Source organism: Pongo pygmaeus, chromosome 9, assembly GCF_028885625.2.
Source record: "Pongo pygmaeus isolate AG05252 chromosome 9, NHGRI_mPonPyg2-v2.0_pri, whole genome shotgun sequence".
Classification (NCBI taxonomy): domain Eukaryota; kingdom Metazoa; phylum Chordata; class Mammalia; order Primates; family Hominidae; genus Pongo; species Pongo pygmaeus.
The window spans coordinates 95,557,369-95,580,760 of record NC_072382.2 but is presented as its reverse complement, the minus strand read 5'-3'; the positions used below and the strand labels follow the sequence as shown (position 1 = coordinate 95,580,760).

Genomic DNA, 23,392 nt, shown 5'->3' with positions numbered 1-23,392 from the left:
TCTCATGGAGCACCGGTCTTCACATCCTCCATGTAGCCACTCAGGAACTTCTCTGGTGTAAAATTTTAGGCGGCTGAACAAATACGTAGGAGACAGGGGTGAAAAACGGGGACACAGCTATTCTTGGCAAATCTGGTGGCAAGGTGCCAGTTCTAAGGGTGGAACATAAACTATAAGCCACAGTCCGATCAGAGGGGCATGAGGAACAAAAGAACTGAGGAGTAGGGATGCGAGCAGAGTAGACCAGGGTACCAATGAAACACCTGGGCAAAGAACGCTTTGGACCATAAAACTGGGGCCACTGCCCTTCCTGACGCTCACGACCATCACAGCTGGGCGTACCCAGACTCGGGCCTGTGAGCCGTAAAATCGCAGCTCACCGGGCCAGACCGGGGCGGCCACTCCCCTCCTTCCTGGGCGAGGCTTACCAATCGAGATCTCCTGCGCGAAGGCCAGCGAGATGAGCAGCAGGGGCAGCCCCACGGCAATGCACGTGACCATCTTGTCCACTGCCAGCTCCAGTCGCAGCCCCTTGAACTTGGGCTCGGTGGGCTCCTTCAGCAAGAAATCCGAGAACACGTATTCCGTGGCCAGGTGAGCGATGGCCATGGCTGCGGCGCGCCAGGCTCGGCCAGGAGGTACGGGTACCGCCGGCGTCGGGAGAGCTGCGCAGCGCCTTCACCCTGTCACCGGCCGGGCGCGCGGCTTTCGTTTTCCTTTTGCCTGCTCCCCAGCTGCTCCCGCATCCCGCCTGCCTTTGTGTCTCGGTGCCTCCGGCTCCCAGCGACTGCGCTGGGCTCTCGCGCTCGCTGCCTCCGCCGCCGGCGGGGCGGGGCGGGGACCCGAAAGCTTCGGTTCCTGCGGTCCCACCCCGCACGCCCGTGCAAATCCCCGGGTCGTGCGCGGCACTCGGATTCGCGCCTCTCCCGCGCGCCCGTAGGCGCGGAACAAAGCGCTTCCTTCTGGCCCTGCCCCTCCGCGCCGCCCTGGCTGCCGAAGCGGCCTCCGGGCTAGCCCTGCGCTCTCAGCCCGTTGCGCCGTGCTCTTCCGGAACCATCCGGGGAAACCGAGTACCCAGGGGCGTGGAGCTTCCGGAAGACGCGGTGACGCGGGGCGGGGTGGGCGCGGCTGCATCCCGCGCCCCTCGGGCCATTCTCTGACAAAGGGATTTTCCCACTGAGCGGCACCTTTGAAAATTCTCCCGTCCCTCCCTGCCGGATTCTCCTCACGTCCTGGCACGCGGGATTTTTAAAATCATTTCTGCAAGCGACTCTTTCTGTGGACGGGATGGCCCCCTTTACGCCCCACCCCCGACATTTCCAACACGGTGAAATCGGCTTAGAAGGAGCTGCAAAAGCTTCAAAGAACAGTCAGTGCCATAAAAGGCCAATCGAGCAGTGTAGACCGATGGTGCCTGCAGAGGGAGCGCTGGACCCTTCCAGGAGCTCCGCCTGAGAGGGTGGCGCGGAAACGTAGCGAGTGTGGAGTTTCGACGCCTGAGTAGCGCTGCTGGTCCCGTTTCTCTTTCCTCTGCCATCCCAATCAGAGCCTTGTTCCGGGAGCCAGCAGAGAGGAGGACCTGCAGATAGGTGGGTGTTGGGGCTGCAGAGAGCTGCTTCTGAACAGCTCACAGGAAGTGGATGATGGAAAGACAGGAGGAAATACTCTGACCAGTGTCCACGGAAATTAAGGCTGTTGAAGTAGAAATAATTTGATTTATTGGAATCTAAATGTGAGGATCCACCCAAGAAGACTTACCAGCAAAGTTGGGCATGTTTCAAAATTTGTTACACGTTGGAAGGGTTTTAGAAGAAAGTTTAAGAAAAGGGAGGAGGACCTTTCATATCAGAGTTGGGATTTTTTTCATCGGAGGGTATGGTACACAGGTTACAGTCACTGGCTGCAGATGACAACATACAGGCTAAAATGTTTTGTGCACAAGAAAATCAAAGTTTATATGATTCAGAAACAAGTCAGTGTTCTTTTCAGTGTCAGTATTTTACATACTAATCAGTACATCAACAGTTCGAGGAACTGACAAAAAGATTTGAAGGACTCACCGTAAGATTTTTTACACAGGGACAGGATCTAAGCCATGAATCATAAGACCTTTCTTAGATGGCTTAGTTTGGAAGCCCTGTCAAATGTGACATGTAGGTTATCACCAGCAACATTTGAAGCAAGCAGGACCTGCAAACATGAGGGCTCCTTGGGGCAGGGCTTGGCTCTCTTCTCTGTGGGTCCACAGATACAAGCCTCAACTCCCACATGTACCTCTCCACCTCAGCCTGGCCGCTAAACACACATCCAAGAGCCTATATACAGCTCTCTCCGTGTAGATGGCTCATAGGGCTTCAAATTCATAATGGCCAGGACTTCAGTCTTCATCTTCCCCTTAAACCTGAACTCCATCTTCCCCATCTTACTAAATGTACCACCAGCCACCTGTGCACCCAAGTCGGAATCCTGGAGCACCATCTTCAACACTCCATTTCTCATAGCTGCCATGACCAATTTTCAAATTCTCTTGCTTCTCTCTCCTAAATATAGCAAATCTGACACCCCTCCACCTGCACTGCCAATACCCAATTCAACTCACCATCCTGTCTCCTAACCACATATAGGAAATATGTGAGACAGGGTCCCCCTCCATTCTCCTCTACAGCTGCCAGGATGAGCTTTTCAAAACTCTGGTAGGATCCTCTTTTCTACTTAAAGTGTACATTGTTTTTAGCATAAAATACAAATTTCTTAGCATGGCCTCTGCCTACCTCACCACCAGCTTCACTGCTTTCCTTTCAGTTCTTCAAGTTAGCTAAGCCCCTGGCCTCCTCCAGGCCTTCCCACCCAAAACACTCCCCACAGTGGCCTCTTTGCCTGGCCCACCTTTATTCACCCTCCTGGCCTCAGCTTGATGTCACTTCCCTGGGAAAGCCCTTCCTAAGTAGACAGACTAGATTAGGTCCCTTTGTGAAAATCTCCCATAATACTAGCCCTACTAGTTACTAGCTGTTAGTCTTGGGGAGTTCTTTGACTCTCCTGTGTCTCAGTTTTCTCATCTGTAAAAAAGTTGTACCTCTTAGGACTGTGGTAATGACCAAATGAGTTAACACGTGGGTAGTACCCAGTGCCAGTGCCTGGCTACCTTGTGAATCTAGGTACATATCATCTGTCATTGTTGTTCTCTATTTTTCCTTCTTAAAAATAGTCACAATTACAACTCAACAAATATTTATTCATTTATTTAGTGTTTGCCACCACTTTATATGATTGGCTTCTTGAGCGTAGGCCCATGCCCATGTGTACCACTTTTATCCTCAACACTTAGCACAAATGCCTTGCACAGAGTTGATGTTTTAATTCATATTATTAAATAAATATCTGAAGGAATCTGAACACTTTTTAAAACTGGCCCAGTTCACACTCATTTATCCATACATTCCAGGCATATATTAGAGGCTGGTGATAGGCCAGTTCCGGGCTCAGTGGATGGGGAAGCAGAAATGAAGTGAATGCATTCCATTTCCTCAAAGACCTTATGGCTTAGCAAGAGAAATAAGGCATGCACACACTTAACTATAATGCAAGGTAGAAAGACTGATTATTGTGAAAAGTGGGGTATACCAAGGGACGTGCAGAGAATAAGTAGGGCCTGGGAGAATGCGTCAGTTGGGACATTCAGAGCTGGAACAGGGGCTTTCTGGGAGTCAGGAAATCATGGGTGCCATTTCCCTTCTTTCCTTGCCAAAATCTAATCATCTGATAGGCTCAAATGGCCCCCTTTTAGCCTCAAATGCCCCCTTTTTAGGAAGCCTTCCACAATCCTCCAGTTGTAATGAATCCTTCCCTCCCTTGTTACTCTCTCCTCTGGCCTAGCAGTTAGTTCATTTTGCCTTCTGTGATGGGATGGTGGATTGTGTATCTCTTTTTTCATTACATAGCAAGTTCCTCTAAGGATCTGGACTGAATCTCAGCAGTTGCATAAATTGCCCTCAGTTTTGGCAATTTTTTACATTTGGTATGATGTTATTCTACTTTTAATGAATTTAAAATAGAGGCCAGATGGAGAACTTGTTGGAAAACAGTATGTCCGGAATTGGTTCCTTCTGGTGGGTTCTTGGTCTCACTGACTTCAAGAATGAAGCCGCAGGCCCTCCTGGTGTTACTGTTCTTAAAGGTAGTGTGGATCCAAAGAGTGAGCAGCAGCAAGATTTATTGTGAAGAACAAAAGAACAAAGCTTCCACAGCGTGGAAGGGAAGCTGAGTGGGTTGCCGCTCAGGTGGCAAGCTTGTATTCACTTATTTGGCCCTGCCCACATCTTGCTGATTGGTCCATTTTACAGACCGCTGATTGGTCCATTTCACAGAGTGCTGATTGGTCCATTTTACAGAGTGCTGAGTGGCCCGTTTTTACAGAGTGATGATTGGTGCATTTACAAACCGTTAGCGAGACACAGAGCACTGATTGGTGCATTTTTACAGAGTGCTGATTGGTGCATTTACAAACCTTTAGCTAGACACAGAGCGCTGATTGGTGTGTTTTTACAGAGTACTGATTGGTTCATTTACAAACCTTTAGCTAGATACAGAGCGCTGATTGGTGTGTTCACAATCCTCTAGCTAGACAGAAGAGTTCTCCAAGTCCCCATCTGACCCAGAAGCCCAGCTGGCTTCACCGCTCAATCCCCCCTCTAAACAGGACACCCCAACTGCTGTTGGGAATTGGGCGATGACCACTCTGGCTACTTCCTGATGGATAGGGGCAAAGAAGGGGCTCTGCAGTTGTGTCCTCCAGAGGGGAACTCTTTAGGCCAGTGAAAGGGCCAGTGGGTCGGTCTAGGGGTCCTCGGTAGAAGTTGTTAGTTGAGCTCATTTGGGGTTCCATTTGTAAGACCATCTGTAGCTTGATGGCCTCGATCCTAGAGGAAACAAATTTAACAGGGAGGTTAAAACTATAGGGCCCGAAGGTGAGTAATAGCAAGATGGCTGCCAGAGGACCTAGAAAGGGGAGAAGCCATGTTGCCCAACTCCAGAGGTTGGTATAAGAGTTTGAAAGGCATTGTCTGATTTCAGAAGCCTTTTCCTGTAAACACCGGCGGCATATCATACTATCCCTGACTGGTTAGCATAAAAACAACACTCCCTAAGAAGGTGCAGAGTCCTCCTTTCTCAGCAGCAAGGAGGTCTAGGCCTCGGCTGTTTTGGAGAGTCACTGCTGCCAAAGAGTCTATTTGGGATTGTAGAGTAAGGATAGATTTCGTTATCTCTTGCAAACTGTCTGAGAAATCCTTTGAGAGTGTGTGGTAGTAGGATAATGAAGTAGATAAACTGGCTATTCCAGTTCCTGTGGCAGTAGCCATTCCTAACCCTATAAGTAGGGGTATTAGTTATATGGCTCTGTGCTAACAGACTTGAGCTTTGAGGGGTACTGATAGGGTCTGATTTCCTGGGGAAATGTTAATGTTGGGACTTAGAAGGACTAAGGTGCAGGTGCCTTCCAGTTAGTGGGGAGGCAGATATAGTTCGACATTCCACATAAGAAGAATATACCTTGGCTGGGTAGACAGAATTGGTTGTGTATGTTAAAAAGGTGTGTGAGTTTATTGTTTTCATTTTCCCATACTCATAGAATACTTGCCAAGGTAGCTCCAGTGAGTGGCTGGAAAGGGGTGTTGGGAGCAAACTGAGTGGCTCCCTGTATTCTATTTTCCCATTGGAGAAAAAACCATTTTGTATCTACTAGGAACTATTCGAGAGAGCAATTGAAAGAGGGGGATAAGAAGGCATTCACTAGTGGTGGGGATGCTGCTTCAGAGGGCCCAGGGGTGAATGGTCATGCAGGGAGTATGTTTGCCATTACAAAACCTGGACTGTTTGTTAAGGAGGGAGGAGGTGATGATTTTTGGGGGCCCTGAGAAGTGGACAAGCCATCTGAATGGAGCTGTTTGAGTGACTCGGAAGTTACTATCATCAGCTGGGGCTTGAAGTTGTAGGGTGTAATTACACTGATGGGGTAGTAGGTGCCCCAGGGGCAGGCCTGATAACAGGTTGCATTGGATGCATAAAGGGGCTCGGAAAGTAAAGGTGATATTTGTAGTTAGAGGGCCGTGTATGGGCTCTTCATTGCTTGTGTAATAGGTGAAGTTGGAAATGTAAGAACGCAAAAATTGGATTGCATGTCCTGTTAGGGTATTCTTGGTCCTATCAGAGATGGGGAAGTCAGCTAATGATTGCATATTTAGAAGTTGGAAAAGGGCTTTTCCTTCAAAACGAGGGTGGTAGGTTAAATTGGTAAAGACCCTTTTTTGCAGGAATGGGAAGTTCCGCCTGGCAGCAATTATGGCCTCAGCGTCTGCCCAAAAGTTTCCTTCTGCCTTTTCTCCTTCACCTTTCTGATGGCTTTGGCAGTATAAGACTGCCACTTCCTTGGGGTTTTGCACTGCATGCAATAACTCCATAATTTCCTTGTGGTATTTAATGGGGGTTCCCCCAGAGGTTAGGAACTCCCTTTCTTTCCATATTGCAGCATGAGCATGTAAGATTAGATAAGCATACTTGCTATTTGTATACACATTTATTCTTTTTCCCTTTCCCAGTTCTAAGGCTCAGGTAAGTGCCACTGGTTCTGCTAACTGGGCGCTGGTCCCTGGGGGAAGAGGCTTACTTTCAAGTACGGTTACATCACTAACTATGGCATAACCTGCCCTTCGTATCCCATTCTCTACAAATGAACTTCTATCGGTATATAGGTTAAGGTCAGGATTAGCTAAGGGGACTTCTAAGAGATATCTTGGGTGGCATAAGTCTGGACTATAATTTGTTGGCAGTCATGCTCGATTGGTTCCCCATCATCTGGGAGAAAAGTGGCAGGGTTGAGGGCCATGCATATACATATTTGAAGCACCAGTCCCTCAAGGAGTAGCAGCTGGTATCTAAGTAGGCGGTTGTCTGATAGCCATAAACTTCCTTTGGCACCTAGTATGCCATTTACATCATGAGTAGTCCAGACAGTGAGATCCTTTCCTTGTATTATTTTGATAGCCTCTGACACTGAGACGGCCACTGCCACAACTACCTGTAAATGGTGAGGCCAGCCTTTTGCTACTACATCAATTTCCTTACTTAGGTATGCCACTGGTTGTGGGGTTGTCCCACAAGTCTGAGTAAGGACTCCAAGAGCTATCCCTGCTCTCTCTGTGATGTATAAAGAGAAGTTTTGTCCTGTGGCAAGGCTTAAAGGTGGAGCTTGTACTAGGGCCTGCTTTAAGGTTTTGAAGCCTGTTTCTGCCCCTGCTTCCTATTCTACTAGATGAGTATTTGTCCTCTGGGTCTCCTTGATTAGAGTATAGAGGGGCCTGGCTATCTTGCTGTATCCGGGGATCCATAGTCGGTAAAAGCTGGTGATTCCAAGGAACCCCCGCAACTGTTTTAATGTCTCAGGGCAAGGATAAGCCAGTATAGGCTGTATTAATTCCTTGCTGAGGGCCCTGGTTCCTCTGGCTAAGATTAGGCCTAGATATTTGACCTGCTGTAGGCAAAGCTGGGCCTTCTACCTAAATGCCTTTTACCCTTGATTAGCTAGAAAATTCAAGAGATCTAGAGTAGCCTTCCGAACTGGTAGCCAAAAGTAAATCATCCACATACTGAAGGACCAAGTGCCTGGACTTGAGAAGTGGCCTAGATCTTGGGCCAGTGCCTGACCAAACAGATGAGGGCTATCCCTAAACCCTTGGGGCAAGACAGTCCACGTAAGTTGGGACATGTGGTCTGTGGGATCCTCAAAGACAAAGAGAAACTGGGAGTCAGAGTGCAGGGGAATATGGAAAAAGGCATCCTTGAGGTTCAGAACAGTGAACCATTCTGCTTCCTCTGGTATTTGAGAGAGCAGGTTATAGGGGTTGGGTACAACTGGGTATAGAGGAATTACTGCCTCATTGATGAGTCTAAGATCTTGCACTAGTCTCCACTGACCATTCAGTTTTTGTACTCCTAGAATCGGGGTATTGCAGGGACTGCTGCATTTCCTTACTAAGTCTTGAACTTTTAAATGTTTAACAATATCCTGTAATCCTTTATGAGCTTCAGGCTTTAAGAGATATTGCCTTTCATTAGGAAAAGTGATGGGATCTTTTAGCCTGATTTGGACTAGGCGGGCATTTTTTACCCTTCCAAGTTGTCCTTCCAATGCCCAGACTTCAGGGTTGATTCCCTCCTCAAGTAGAGGACAACAAATGGGTAACTTGTTCCCTATATTCATGTAGATAATAGCTCCAGCTTTGGCTAACATATCCCTTCCTAATAAGGGTGTGGGACTTTCAGGCATAACAAGAAAGGCAGTGAAAAGAGCAAAGTCTCCCAATTACAACTGAGGAGGTGCGAGAAATACCTGGTTACAGACTGTCCCAGGATTCCTCGGATGGTAACAGACCTTGAAGACAGTCATCCAGGACAGGAGATTAACACTGAGAAGGCTGCGCCAGTGTCCAGGAAGAAGTCAATTTCCTGGCGCTCAATGGTTAAACGTACCCGGGGCTCAGTGAGGGCGATGACATGAGCTGGCACTTGCTCCGGGCACCCTCAGTCCTGTTGTTGGATCATCTGGTTGGGGGCTTCTGGCCCAGAGAACCATTGCACCCTGGGGCAGTGCACCTTCCAGTGAGTGCCTCGACATAGCGGACATGGACGAGGGGGTGGCTTGTTTCTTGTTGGACAATCTTTTTTAAAGTGTTCTTGTAAACCACACTGATAACAAGCCCTACTGGGTGATTGGCCTGCTCCATTTTCTGTCCTCTCTGAACCACCAAGGTTTATTTGTCTGATGGCCATGACTAAGGCTGCGGCCTTTCTCTGGTCTTGCTTTTCCTTTTGAGCCTGTTCCTCTTGGTTCCTATTATAGAACACCAAGGTTGCCAGGTTTAATAATGCCTCCAGATTTTGTTCAGGGCCCAGGGCTCACTTTTGGAGCTTTTTCCTGATATCTGCAGCTGATTGGGTAATAAACTTATCTTTTAGGATCAATTGACCCTCCAGTGAGTCAGGTGACAGGGGAGTATATTTTCTTAAGGCCTCCCGTAGCCACTCGAGTAAGGCAGAAGGATTTTCTTCCTTTGCCTGAGTTATGGTGGACATCATTGAATAATTCATGGGCTTTTTCTTAATTCTCCTTAGTCCTTCTAGAATATAGGTCAGCAGATGTTTACGACTCCAGTCCCTATGATCTGAGTCACGATCTCAGTGGGGATCCATACTGGGGATGGCTTGCTGACCAGTAGGGAATTTGTCCCTTTCTTCAGCTGTCATTCTGTCATTTACTTGACTAAGATACCAGTTATCTCCAAACTCTCAGGCTGCAGCTAAAGCTGCATTCTTTTCATTAAAGGCCAGGGTTTGATCTAACAATAGCATGACATCTCTCCAAGTGAGATTAGAGGTTTGCCCTAGACCCTGTAGGACATCTGTGTACCTATCAGGATCATCTGAAAACTTCTCCAGGTCTGCCTTGATCTGCTTTAAATCAGAGAGGGAGAAGGGGACATGTACCCAGGTTGGGCCAAATTCCCCTCCCCCTACAGCTTGAAGGGGACATAACCAATAGCCCAGGGTTTTTTGTGGTCCTTTGGAGATTTCTTTGCTTGTTTCCTTCTGGGTAGGGGAGATTAGAGGAGGCTTATCATTAATACGAAGGGGAGCTATAGGGATGATAGGATATGGGGGTAAGCTGAGAAGTCCTCCTGTGAGATGTAAATTGCAAGCTTTGCATAGTTGTGTGTTCTCCTTCAACGAAAAGAAAGCTTGGATATAAGGTATTTCACTCCATTTGCCTTCCCTCTTACAGAAAAGGCCAAGCTGCAGGATAGTATTGCAATTTATACTTATCTTAGGTGGCCATTTTTCCCCACCAGAGAGAGAATATTGGGGCTAGACCATAGTGCAGAAAAAAATGAGCTGCCTCTTTTTCAGGGTTTGCAGGTCAAATTGGTCCCAATGGCTTAGGATGCATTTCAAGGGTAAGAATGTTGATGCCTGAGTGTTTCCCATCTGAACGACAAAAACTGCCTGCGGGTTATTTGTTTCTCCCCCTGCCCAAGAACCCTGCAACAGTCCCTGGACCCTGCTGATCGGAATAGTTGCACTCACCGACGCAGCAGCAGAAACACTAGTTTTCCTCCTAGACCACAAGGAGGACTGAGGAAGGTCAGATTTAGTGGCCCTTACCAACACATTCTTGAAAACCTGCACCCTTGCCTGTCCTCCTAGACCACAAAGAGGACTGAGAAAAATCAGATTTAGTGGCCCTTACTGATGCATCCTCGAAAACCTGTTAGAGTCCTAAGCATTCTCCTGTTAGTATTGGGACTTTACTCGTGTCCTATAAAGATGTTATGCCCCAAAAATGAAGTGGAGGGCCATACCCTGAGGGGGGGATGGGATCTCCAGAGTTGGAAGAGTGATGCCTTTTGTCCTCACTTATATGAATAGGAAGGATACAATTTCTGAGGCTCCCCATATCCTAGCTTCAGGAATAGCTTTTGTTAGGCCTGCTTGTCTGAGGAGGGATCCTAAAATTCCAGGTAGTCCCCCCTATGATGGAGCTTTGGGCAAAAATTATGTCTTTCTGATTGGTGAGTCTGGGTGCCTAAGGAAGGGAATACGGTCCTGAAGTTTATACTAGAAATCATTCTTATAGGAGAAACTAGAAAAGCACCAGAGACAGGGAGTAGTTTTTAGAAGCAGGACTAGCCTTGGAGAAGAGAGGTGAGAGGAAGTTTGTCTGACAGGCATTAGGACCCAGGAGGCAAGGGTCAGGACAGATAGGATAGATGGGCAAGTCTCACTTGGGTGACATGACTTTGAGAGTTCTGCTCATGGCCGCAGGGTCAACCAACTTGTTGTCAGGACCCCAGAGCTGAATGACTTTCCTCTCTGTTGACACTTGGCTCAGCCCAGAAGTACAGGAAAAGCAGAAGCTGGTTCCAGGCAAACCACTGTTCCCAACTCCGAAGAGTCAGGGGTTGTTAGACAGCCCTTTCCCAGAAACCCTGACACCCATGTCTTTAGTCCGGCGGCTGCACTAGTCACTTTTAACTGGCGAACAGGTGCCCAGTATTTAGCCCCCGAATTCTAAGGAAAAATAGGACAGAATAGCAAGCGAAAGGGATCCGATAGTACTCACCACTTGGCAATAGGCAATAGTCCCTTCATGGTCACCAAAACGTGTCTGGAACTGGTTCCTTCTGGTGGGTTCTTGGTCTCACTGACTTCAAGAATGAAGCCGCAGACCCTCGCGGTGGGTGTTACAGTTCTTAAAAGTAGTGCGGACCCTAAGAGTGAGCAGCAGCAAGATTTATTGTGAGGAATGAAAGAACAAAGCTTCCACAGTATGGAAGGGGACCCGAGTAGGTTGCCACTGCTGGCTCAGGTGGCCAGCTTTTATTCCCTTATTTGGCCCCACCCACATCCTGCTGATTGGTCCATTTTACAGAGTGCTGATTGGTGCATTTACAAACCTTTAGCTAGATGCAGAGCTCTGATTGGTGTGTTTTTACAGAGTGCTGATTGGTGCATTTACAAACCTTTAGCTAGACACACAGTGCTGATTGGTGCTTTTTTACGGAGTACTGATTGGTGCATTTACAAACCTTTAGCTAGACACAGGGCGCTGACTGGTGTGTTTACAATCCTCTAGCTAGACAGAAAAGTTCTCCAAGTCCCCACCTGACCCAGAAGCCCAGCTGGCTTCACCTCTCATTAGGATGTAGAGCCACCGGACACTGGTGTAGGGCCAAGTCAAAGATGGAAAGGTTGGGGCAGAGGAGGTAGTTCGGATTTTTTTCAGTAGGCATTAGGGGGTTTTTGGAAGGGAGGAATATAAAGGATGTTGTGCTTTAAGATGATTAACCTGCCAGCCATGTGTACAATGGACTGGAATGCAGAGAGTGGAGATGGAGAGCCTGGGTAAGAGGCTGTCAAAGTTTTGCAAAGGAGAAGTAACAAAGGCCCAAACTGGTGCTGTGGTCTGGAGGATAGAAATGGGTAGCACAGAAGGGTGTGGTAGCTAAGGGAGCCATTTTTCCTAGTGTAAAAATCAAATCAGACAATCTGACATGTGCCAACATTCTTTCGGGGTAATGAGAAGGTAAGACCCTGGGTTCAACTCCTGGGTTTGTCACTTACTTGATATATGACTAAGGCTGTGTTGCTGGAAATCTCTAAGCCTCAATTTCCCTATTCTCCAAATAGGGATAATGCTTCTGACCTCATGGGTTGTTCTGAGTATCAAATGTGATAATCTATGTAACAGTGCCTGCCACATTAGCGACAGTTAGCATTTGATAACTGTCATTACCAACCACAGGACTTTAACATGTCAAATGAGAGTGTAGATAACATTGTTTTTTTAAAACATAGACTTTATCACTTGAGACCAGAAGTTCAAGACAAACCTGGGCAACATAGAAAGACTCCATCTCTACAAAAAGTTTTATTTAAAAAATAGGCAGATGTGGTGGTGTGTGCCTGTAGTCCTAGCTACTCTGGAGGATAAGGCAGGAAGATTGCTTGAGCCTAGGAGTTTGAGGCCGCAGTGAGCTGTGATTGCACCACTGTACTCCAGGTTGAGTGACAGAGCCAGACTCTATCTTTACACACACACACACACACACACACACACACACACACACACACACACCCCAGAGAGTTCCCATATACCCCATTCCTGCATCCATTCTACACGTGACTGGCAGATTAATCATCTTAAAGCCCAAGACCCCTATTATTATTATCTTACATTAGTATGGTATATTTCTTACAACAAATGAGACAATATCAGTACATTAATTAAAGTCCATAGTTTATTCAGATTTCCTTAGTTTCCCCCAATATCCTTTTGTTCCAGGAGCCCATCTAGGGTACCATAGTATGTTTCTTTCATCAGCATGTCTTCTTAGCTCCCCCTGGCTGTTTCTCATGCTTTGTTTTTGATGGCATCACTTTTTTATAATTATAACATACATTTAGGGATTAAATCACACATCCTCCTCCTATGTCCACCCTGCCTCTCCCCTTGTCCCAGTGTCATTTGTTAGAAGGAAGCCAAGGTGGAGGCCAGGTGTGGTGGCTCATGCCTGCAATCCCAAAACTTTGAGAGGCCGAGGCCAGTGGATGACTTGAGGCTAGGAGTTCGAGACCAGCCTGGCCAACATGACCAGCCTGGCTGACCATGTCTCTACTAAAAATACAAAAGCTAGCCGGGCGTTAGCTAGGCATGGTGGCACATGCCTGTAATCCCAGCTACTCAGCAGGCCGAGGCCAGAGAATCACTTGAAACCAGGAGGTGGAGATGGCAGCGAGCCAAGATTGTGCCTTTGCACTCCAGCCTGGGAAACACAGCAAGACTCTGTATTAAACAAACAAAAAAGAAGCCAAGGTAGGTTGTGAACCTCATAGCCAGTCTCTCAGAACTGTTTTACTTGTTTGAGACCCTTGACATTTGAATATGAGAGTTTTGCAACCCAAATAGTCTAAGTCAAAATAGTGAAGTTCAGTAGACTGCCTAATCTCTTTATATATTCATTCATTCATTCATTCAATAAATATTTCCTGATAAACTATTATGTATTTGTACTATGATCTCTGCTGGGGATGCAACAGTGAGCCAAACAGGTCAGGCATCCTTGCTTCCACAGAGCTACATTCCAGCCAAAGAGGCAGACAAAACTTAAGCCAACAGACATAAAATGATTCGGTCCTGTAATAAGTGCTGCAAAGGAAAACAGTGAAGATAGTAAATAACAGGGGGAAGGACCCACTTTAGAGAGGGAAGTCAGGGGAACCCACATGTGAACTAGAAAAGCTAGGAGAGTATGATATTGAATACTGAGTGTCAACATGATTGGATTGAGGGATACAAAGTATTAATCCTGGTTGTGTCTGTGTTGGTGTTGCCAAAAGAGATTAACATTTGAGTCAGTGTGCTGAGGAAGGCAGATCCACCCGTAATCTGTTGGTCACAATTTAATCAGCTGCCAGTGAATATAAAGCAGGCAGAAAAATGTGAGAGGGAGAGACGGGCCTAGTCTCTCAGCCTGCATCTTTCTCCCATGCAGGATGCTCCCTGCCCTAGAACATCAGATTCCAAGTTCTTCAGATTTGGGACTTGGACTGGCTCTCCTTTCTCCTCAGCTTGCAGACAGCCTATTGTGGGACCCTGTGATCATGTAAGTTAATACTTAATGAACATATATTTTTTATATATATATAAAGTGAGTTTATATATCATTATATATATGAGTTTATATATCATTATATATATAAAATGAGTTTATATATCATTATATATATAATGAGTTTATATATCATTATATAATGATCTATTCTACCCATGACTGGCAGATTAATCATCTTAAAGCACAAGACCCGTATTATTATCCTCTTACATACATATGTATGTTCTGTCCCTCTAAGATAACCCCAACTAATACAGAGAGGGAATGAGGAAGCTAGGGAGGGAGAGCATTCCAGGCATAGAAAGCAGCATGTGCAAAGGCCCTGAGGCAAGAAAGAACTAGCAGAGTATAGGAGCGGATGAAAGCTGGAGCAGAGTTCAAGAAGTTGGAGGAGTGGGCATGGGCAAGTCAAGCTGGGTCTTAAAGACCAAGGTAAATAGTTTGGATGTTATTAAAAGTGAAATGGGAGGACAGTAAAGGGTAGTAACCAGGGGAGTGATGAAATTTGGAAAAACATGAGGCAATGTGTGGACAGTGGTTGAAAGGAGCAGTAGTGATGTTGGAGAGGCTGGTTTGGGGACTGCTGCAGTGACCCTACTCAAGCAGGATTTGTGTGAATCTGCAGCCCAAGGTCAGGGTTAGAGAAATACATTTGGAATTTATTTGCATAAAAATGGTTTTCTGACCATAAGGATGGATAAAATAAACTATGGAGTGGCTGGTAACACATTACCACAAACTTGGTGGCACACATTTCTTCTCTTACAGTTCTGGACCTCTGAAGTCCAAAATCAGTTTCAAGATATCTGCAAGGCCAACCTCCCTCTGGAGGCTCTAGAGGAAAATCCTTTCCCTTACCTTTCCTGGCTTCTGGAGATGCATTCGTTGCATTCCCTGGCCCATGGCCCCTTCCTCCATCTCCAAAGCCAGCAGCATGGAATCTTGCCTCGGTTGTCACATTGTCTTCTTCCTCTGTAGTCAAATCTCCCACTGCCTCTCTTTCATAAGGACACTCATGATTACATATAGGGCCAATATGGATAATCCAGTATAAATTTCCTATCTTCAAGATCCTTAAAGTAATCATACCTGCAAAGTCCCTTTTGCCACATAAGGTGACATTCACAGGTTCAGGGATTAGGACATGACATCCTTGGGGCAATATTCAGCCTACCACAGAGGGTAAAAAGAGAAAAAGGACCTAGTGTCAAGTTCTGAGGCATGCTAACATTTAGGTCAGACAGAGGAGAAGGAACTAGAAAAAGAGATTGAGAAGGAATAGTCATTGAGGAAGAAGGAAGGCTGGCAGAGAGTCATGCTGCAGAGCCAAGGGACTAGAGACTCCGAGTGTTCAGAAGGAAGGAGCTGTTACTTGTTGCTGAGAGGTTGAAAAAGATAAAGATGGAGAAGAAGCCACTGGAAATGGCATCATGATTGGTGATCTCTACCACAGCAGGTTGGGGTGTGGGGGCTGGGCACGCTGGATTGAAAGCCATCAGAATGGGCTGAGGAATGCATGGGATGAGGTGGTACAGGCACCAAGTGTGAATACCTCTATGTTCTGCTATCAAAGGAAGAGAGAAACTGGGTCGGAGGGGGTTATAGAGTTAAATAAGACAGCTCATTGCTTGTTTTTAATGGCGGACATTGCTGATGGTTTCATAGAAAGATGCGGAAGGAAAAATGGATACCCAAGGGAATGAAGTCTTGAGAAAGCAAGAAGCAATGAGGCCCAAAGTCAAATGAAGAGACTGTCCTGCTAGGAGTAGGGACACTTGTAACACGAAGAAATATGTGTGTAAGCGAAGGCAGAGTTGATTTTCTCAAGTGAGGCTGAGAACAAGGAGTGTAGTTACGTTTGAGGAAACAATGTTTGAGAAGTCATATTATTTGTGGAGATACATTATTTTGTTTCATTTCCTCTAACAAGTATCAATTGGCATAGTCATAGCCCCTAAATATCTAAAAATTAATTCCCCTTTAACCACCTCCCCTAGTTTAGTGATAGATAATTTTAAGTGAAAATAACCATGCAAATAGCCACCTTATGTGAAACTTTATTAAAACGGTAAATGATGCAATCAAACTACTTTGTGGTTTTGTTTTCATTAAAAAAATAAACTGAAAAGAAAAAAAAACTGAACAACTTGTCTTACTAAGGTGGGTAATAAATAAGGCATTTACCATAATTATTATGAAATTATGCAGCCTACACATGTATGAAAACTGTAGAACATGTACTACGAAATCACATTGTCAATGGTTAGCAGACTGAAATTCAAAATCTTTTGTGTATGCTGTTTGATATGACATTCAAGCAAACTATGAACAGAACTATTAGCATTTGCATCCCCTTTTATGTTAAGACTATAGCTTCTATCCAATTACCCATTTCCCCTCATAAAGATGAACATGAGACAGTATGAAAGGTCCCTCCACCAGAATACTTCTTAGGTCCTTGTCATTCACTTTGACATTCAAATGACCCACTGCTAAGACAGGCATACCAGTATCACTCATCTAGCATTGGCATTGGAAACTCAGGGCATCTCGCCTAGAGCTAAAAGCAATTTCTCAGTCTTGTAATAAACAATGTTGCTTTTATCAATCTTACACCTACTGTCTGAGCATAGGCGTGGACAGTGTAGATGGCCTTATAATGGGTTGAGTTTAGTTGTTCAATAATTTTTTTGCATTTGAACCTTGGAAATTATTTATTAATTTTCAAAGCTGGTTTAATGGTTTAAGAGAATCTGCCACCAAGATTATCTATTTCTCACCTTTCCTTTTCCTTTTTTCTCCTTCCATAAAGAGGTATGTCTTTAAAAGTCATGGAATCTAGGCTCTTTAGAGGTCACTTCTCCTATCTAGTCACCTACATTGATAAATTCCTTCTGGTGTTTCTTATACAATGAGAATGTTATAATTTAATAGAAGATGAGGACTTGTAAAGATTCCCTCTAACTGAATGAAAAATCAGACTCCAAATTCAAGCCCAGACTTGCCTCCTGCAAAGCTTCCCTCCTTGATAGCGAGCTTGCTCTAAACTCTCAGGGAGTCCCTGATCCATAAAGGGAGAGCCTAACATGTTCTTTTACAGATTTCAGCTCTCCCACAGTCTGAAGTAGAAATACAATTTCTCTACTTGATTTTTGAAAGTACAAACATTGCCACAGAAACATATTGTAAAAACATGTCACATGAAGTGAGTTGTAAACATTCAAGTATTTCTACAGGTTTGAATAAAAACAGCAGCAATTTTTAAAAAAACATAACTTTGCTTTTTAAAACAAGCAGTGCACAGGCTATTTATATCAAAGAGGAAAAGGCCAGGAGAACTGGTTAAAGCCTCCAAACAATTTATTTGGTGTAATTCTATCAGCAGACACTGACTTAGACATTTCCAAGAACTCCTAAGGAAGTTATTTTCCACAGAACAACCAAGGGACGCATGTTACGCAACAATGTTGAAAAAGTAATGCCCTTCCAGTTAAATGTCTGAGGCACTCTAACTTTTTCTAGAAGCTGTTCACCTAGAAACTTTGGTGGTTAGCTAAGAAAGCACTGTTCAAGAATTATAAAAGATGGAATATAAAGATATCTTTAAGAGGGTCTCCCATTCAGTGAATCCATCCAAAGAATAGAATAAGAGTTGATATTCTCAGTCATGCCCATTCTCCTTTGTCTGTGTTTTATACCTGAGGATTATTCACAGCCCATTTAAAAATAAATAAATAAAAGCAAATTGCTTTGGATGAAGTTTGAGAGGATCAGAAGGCTGATCCAGGATACAGTGTCAACCTTCCTTGGTGAGTGATGCCTTGGTCCAGTTTCCCTGTTGGCTGCCATCTGGGCAGCTGTGGGACATCACCCGTTCCTGTTGAGGGAGACCAGATGGTTCACAGAGCATCCGTGGGGAGAGCACAGGACTGGACTTGCTGGTAATCTGTCTGCTTCATTGAAGAGCAGAATCTGAGGGAGAGAATCACCGTGGTGATTAGAAGGAGGAGTCCAATGATGAAAAGGATGACTAAGGCTGCCTTGGCTCCTGTTGGACCCAGATTCTTGCCAAAGAAATAGAGCTGCTCTTTGCCAGGTCGTTCTGTGAAAAAGATAAACTTGTCAGGCTCCTGACATTTTTGAGGAGTGAAATGTTGACTTATTTACATGGGGAGAGGGTATCATTACCGTTTGATGGCACTGTGGCTGGGTGAGATGCCACTCCAGGAGATGTGGTGGAGTAAGGAATCCTGTTGTCTGCACAAAGAAAAGAAGATCATTGTTTTATTAACAGCAGAAGGGGATTCTTTTCATGACACGAGTCATTTCATTTCACCAGCGAGGACTTATCCCATCAGTATCTGCCAATCATTTCTGGATTCTTACTGTGCTACTTCATTCCCATGTACATGCTTTCCTGCCCCAGCTGTCTTTCCCACTTCTGCTCACCCACTGAGTCTATCTGGAGCATCATGGCCTCTGTGAAACTTTGGCTCATATCCTCCAACTGTTACCCATTCCCTCCTACTGCTGCTAGTAAGCCCTGTACTCTGCATTCTGCTACAGCACATAGCATACTTGATTATAGTTACATATTTACATATATGTCTCTCTTACTTGACTCTGAGCTTGTTGAGGGCTATATCTGGGTTTTTGTCTGCCTCCTGTTTTCGGGGTCTACAGGAATCTTGGTGCCATCATCTGGCATCACTGACAGACAACAGTACCTATGTTACGAAGAACCGTGTAGGTTGTCTCCATGCCAGCATGGATGTGGTCAGACACATGACAGTGTAGCAGCCATGTCCCTGGGTGATCTGCAAACAGTTCAATGGTTTGGAATGTCCCAGGAAAGAGATCATACACATCTTCTCGGTAAGATTTATCTATCTGCAAAAACGTTTTAAAAAACAACAGCTAGTAGCCTTGTTTGCTCAGAACAGCAAGAAGAGAAAGAAGAGCAAATACAAATAAAACCCACAGTAAGCAAAAGGAAGGACATAAAAAGGCAGGAATCAAGAATAGAAGTACAATAGAGATAAGTCAAAGAAATCTAAAACTGATTCTTTGAACAGATCAATACAATCAATAAATTCTGTAGTAGCCAGCTTCCATGATGGCCCACAATGATCCCCACCTCCTCGTATTCATAACCTTTGTAGTTCCTACCTACATTGTATAAGGGTTGGTATGCGAAATCAATAGCATGTGGAAGAAGTGCTGGCATTCCAATTCCAAGATTAGGTTATCATTACTTCTGTCTTAGATACCCTCTCACCCTCTTCTCTTGGATTACTCACTGGAGGAAGCCAGTTTTCATGTCTTATCCACATGATCAGGAGCTGAAGCATCTAGTTAACAATCATATCAGTAAGTTTGGAAGTGGATCCTCCAGCTCCAGTCAAACCTTTGAAAACTGCAACTCCAGTCAACATCTTGATTGCCTCCTCATGAAAGATTCTGAATCAACCAACTAGTTAAACTAATCCCAGATTCCTCATCCAAGAATTACTCTAAGTTTAGAGTAATTTGTTATGCAGCAATAGATAACTAATACAAATCTCTGCACAGACTAACCAAGGGAAAAGGGAAAAGGACACATTAGAAATACTGAGAATGAAAGTGAGGACATCACTAATATCTTACAAACATTAAAAAGGAAATACTGGACAAATACCTCTTATCCATAAATTATACAGCTTAGATGATATGAACAAATTCCTTAAAAGACACAAACTCCTGAAGATTACTCAAGAATAAACTGATAACCTGAATAGCACTATATCTATTAAAGAAACTGTAATTGCTTCAAGATATTCCAACAAATTAAACTCCAGATGGCTTTATTGGCAAATTCTACCAAACATTTAAAGGAGAAATAATACCAATTGTAAACAAACTGTTCTGGAAAATAGAAGAGGAAAGAACAGTTCCAACTCATTTTATGAGGCCAGCATTACTGTGATACCAAAACTAAACAAATGCTTTGTGAGGAAAAAAAGCTACAATCAGTACTCCTCATGAACATAGATACCATCATCCATAACAAAATACTAGCAAATCAATTCCACAAAAAGCAATAATACATCACGACCAAGTAAGGTTTATCCTGGGAATTAGAAAGTGTTTAAAAACTCCACAATCAATAAATGTAATTCAGCAATGGATTAAAGAAGAAAAAGCATCTGATCATCTCAATAGATGCAGAAAAACCATTTAATAGAATTTAACATTTGTTGATGATCAAAACTCTGAGCAAATTTAGAAGGAAACTTCCTCAACCTCATAACGGGATCCACAAAAAAGTTGCAGCTAACTTTATATTCAAAGGTGAATGACTGAATGCTCCCCTTGTAAGACTAAGAACAGAGCCAAGATGGCTGAATAGGAACAGCTCCGGTCTACAGCTCCCAGCGTGAGCAACGCAGAAGATGGGTGATTTCTGCATTTCCATCTGAGGTACCGGGTTCATCTCACTAGGGAGTGCCAGACAGTGGGTGGAGGACAGTGGGTGCAGCACACCGTGTGCGAGTTGAAGGAGGGCGAGGCATTGCCTCATTTGGGAAGTGCAAAGGGTCAGGGAGTTCCCTTTCCTAGTCAAAGAAAGGGGTGACAGACGGCACCTGGAAAATCGGGTCACTCCCACCCTAATACTGTGCTTTTCCAGCGGGCTTAAAAAACGGCGAACCAGGAGATTATATCCCGCACCTGGGTCGGAGGGTCCTATGCCCACGGAGTCTCCCTGATTGCTAGCACAGCAGTCTGAGATCAAACTGCAAGGTGGCAGCAAGGCTGGGGGAGGGGCGCCCACCATTGCCCAGGCTTCCTTAGGTAAACAAAGCAGCCGGGAAGCTCGAACTGGGTGGAGCCCACCACAGCTCAAGGAGGCCTGCCTGCCTCTGTAGGCTACACCTCTAGGGGCAGGGCACAGACAAACAAAAAGGCAGCAGTAACCTCTGCAGACTTAAATGTCCCTGTCTGACAGATTTGAAGAGAGCAGTGGTTCTCCCAGCACGCAGCTGGAGATCTGAGAACGGGCAGACTGCCTCCTCAAGTGGATCCCTGACCCCTGACCCCCGAGCAGCCTAACTCAGAGGCACCTCCCAGTAGGGGCAGACTGACACCTCACACGGCCAGATACTCCTCTGAGACAAAACTTCCAGAGGAACGATCAGACCGCAGCATTTGTGCATCATGAAAATCTGCTGCTCTGCAGCCACCACTGCTGATACCCAGGCAAACAGGGTCTGGAGTGGACCTCTAGCAAACTCCAACAGACCTGCAGCTGAGGGTCCTGTCTGTTAGAAGGAAAACCAATAAACAGAAAGGACATCCACACCAAAAACCCATCTGTACATCACCATCATCAAAGACCAAAAGTAGATAAAACCACAAAGATGGGGAAAAAACAGAGCAGAAAAACTGGAAACTCTAAAAAGCAGAGCGCCTCTCCTCCTCCAAAGGAACGCAGTTCCTCACCAGCAATGAAACAAAGCTGGATGGAGAATGACTTTGATGAGTTGAGAGAAGAAGTCTTCAGATGATCAAACTACTCCGAGCTACAAGAGGAAATTCAAACTAAAGGCAAAGAATTTAAAAACTTTGAAAAAAATTCAGACGAATGTATAACTAGAATAACCAATACAGACAAGTGCTTAAAGGAGCTGATGGAGCTGAAAGCCAAGGCTTGAGAACTACGTGAAGAATGCAGAAGCCTCAGGAGCCGATGTGATCAACTGGAAGAAAGGGTATCAGTGATGGAAGATGAAATGAATGAAATGAAGTCAGAAGGGAAGTTTAGAGAAAAAAGAATAAAAAGAAATGAACAAAGCCTCCAAGAAATATGGGACTATGTGAAAATACCAAATCCACGTCTGATTGGTGTACCTGAAAGTGACAAGGAAGAAGGGAACCAAGTTGGAAAACACTCTGCAGGATATTATCCAGGAGAACTTCCCCAATCTAGCAAGGCAGGCCAACATTCAGATTCAGGAAATACAGAGAACGCCACAAAGATACTCCTCGAGAAGAGCAACTCCAAGACACATAATTGTCAGATTCACCAAAGTTGAAATGAAGGAAAAAATGTTAAAGGCAGCCAGAGAGAAAGGTGGGGTTACCCACAAAGGGAAGCCCATCAGACTAACAGTGGATCTCTCGGCAGAAACTCTATAAGCCAGAAGAGAGTGGGGGCCAATATTCAACATTCGTAAAGAAAAGATTTTCAACCCACAATTACATATCCAGCCAAACTAAGCTTCATAAGTGAAGGAGAAATAAAATACAGACAAGCAAATGCTGAGAGATTTTGTCACCATCAAGCCTGCCCTAAAAGAGCTCCTGAAGGAAGCACTAAACATGGAAAGGACCAACCGGTACCAGCCACTGCAAAATCATGCCAAATTGTAAAGACTATAGAGGCTAGGAAGAAACTGCATCAACTAATGAGCAAAATAACCAGCTAACATCATAATGACAGGATCAAATTCACACATAACAATATTAACTTTAAATGTAAATGGGCTAAATGCTCCAATTAAAAGACACAGACTGGCAAATTTGATAAAGTGTCAAGACCCATCAGTGTGCTGTATTCAGGAAACCCATCTCACATGCAGAGACACACATAGGCTCAAAATAAAAGGACGGAGGAAGATCTACCCAGCAAATGGAAAACCAAAAAAGGCAGGGGTTGCAATCCTAGTCTCTGATAAAACAGACTTTAAACCAACAAAGTTCAAAAGAGACAAAGAAGGCCATTACATAATGGGAAAGGGATCAATTCAACAAGAAGAGCTAACTATCCTAAATATATATGCACCCAATACAGGAGCACCCAGATTCATAAAGCAAGTCCTGAGTGACCTACAAAGAGACTTAGACTCCCACACAATAATAATGGGAGACTTTAACACCCCACTGTCAACATTAGACAGAGCAACAAGACAGAAAGTTAACAAGGATATCCAGAAATTGAACTCAGCGCTGCATCAAGCAGACCTAATAGACATCTACAGAACTCTCCACCCCAAATCAACAGAATATACATTCTTCTCAGCACCACAGCGCACTTATTCCAAAATTGACCACATAGTTGGAAGTAAAGCACTCCTCGGCAAATATAAAAGAACAGAAATTATAACAAACTGTCTCTCAGACCACAGTGC

General features: G+C 44.8%; 2 protein-coding genes across 2 annotated transcripts in view; both read right to left on the bottom strand.

The window, feature by feature from the left end:
• Window positions 1-1,555, bottom strand: part of PANX1 (pannexin 1) — a 53,337-nt gene extending 51,782 nt beyond the window's left edge. Inside the window, exon 1 of the mRNA XM_054439348.2 lies at window positions 429-1,555. Within this exon, the coding sequence (XP_054295323.2) occupies window positions 429-609 (181 nt within the window). The 5' untranslated portion in view covers window positions 610-1,555. The remainder of the gene's footprint in view (window positions 1-428) is intronic.
• Window positions 1,556-15,818: 14,263 nt separating this feature from the next.
• Window positions 15,819-23,392, bottom strand: part of HEPHL1 (hephaestin like 1) — an 87,462-nt gene continuing 79,888 nt past the window's right edge. The window contains exons 18-20 of the mRNA XM_054439347.2: window positions 18,953-19,115; window positions 18,414-18,482; window positions 15,819-18,327 (exon numbers count right to left, since the gene is read on the bottom strand). Of these exons, the coding sequence (XP_054295322.2) occupies window positions 18,125-18,327; window positions 18,414-18,482; window positions 18,953-19,115 (435 nt within the window). The 3' untranslated portion in view covers window positions 15,819-18,124. The remainder of the gene's footprint in view (window positions 18,328-18,413; window positions 18,483-18,952; window positions 19,116-23,392) is intronic.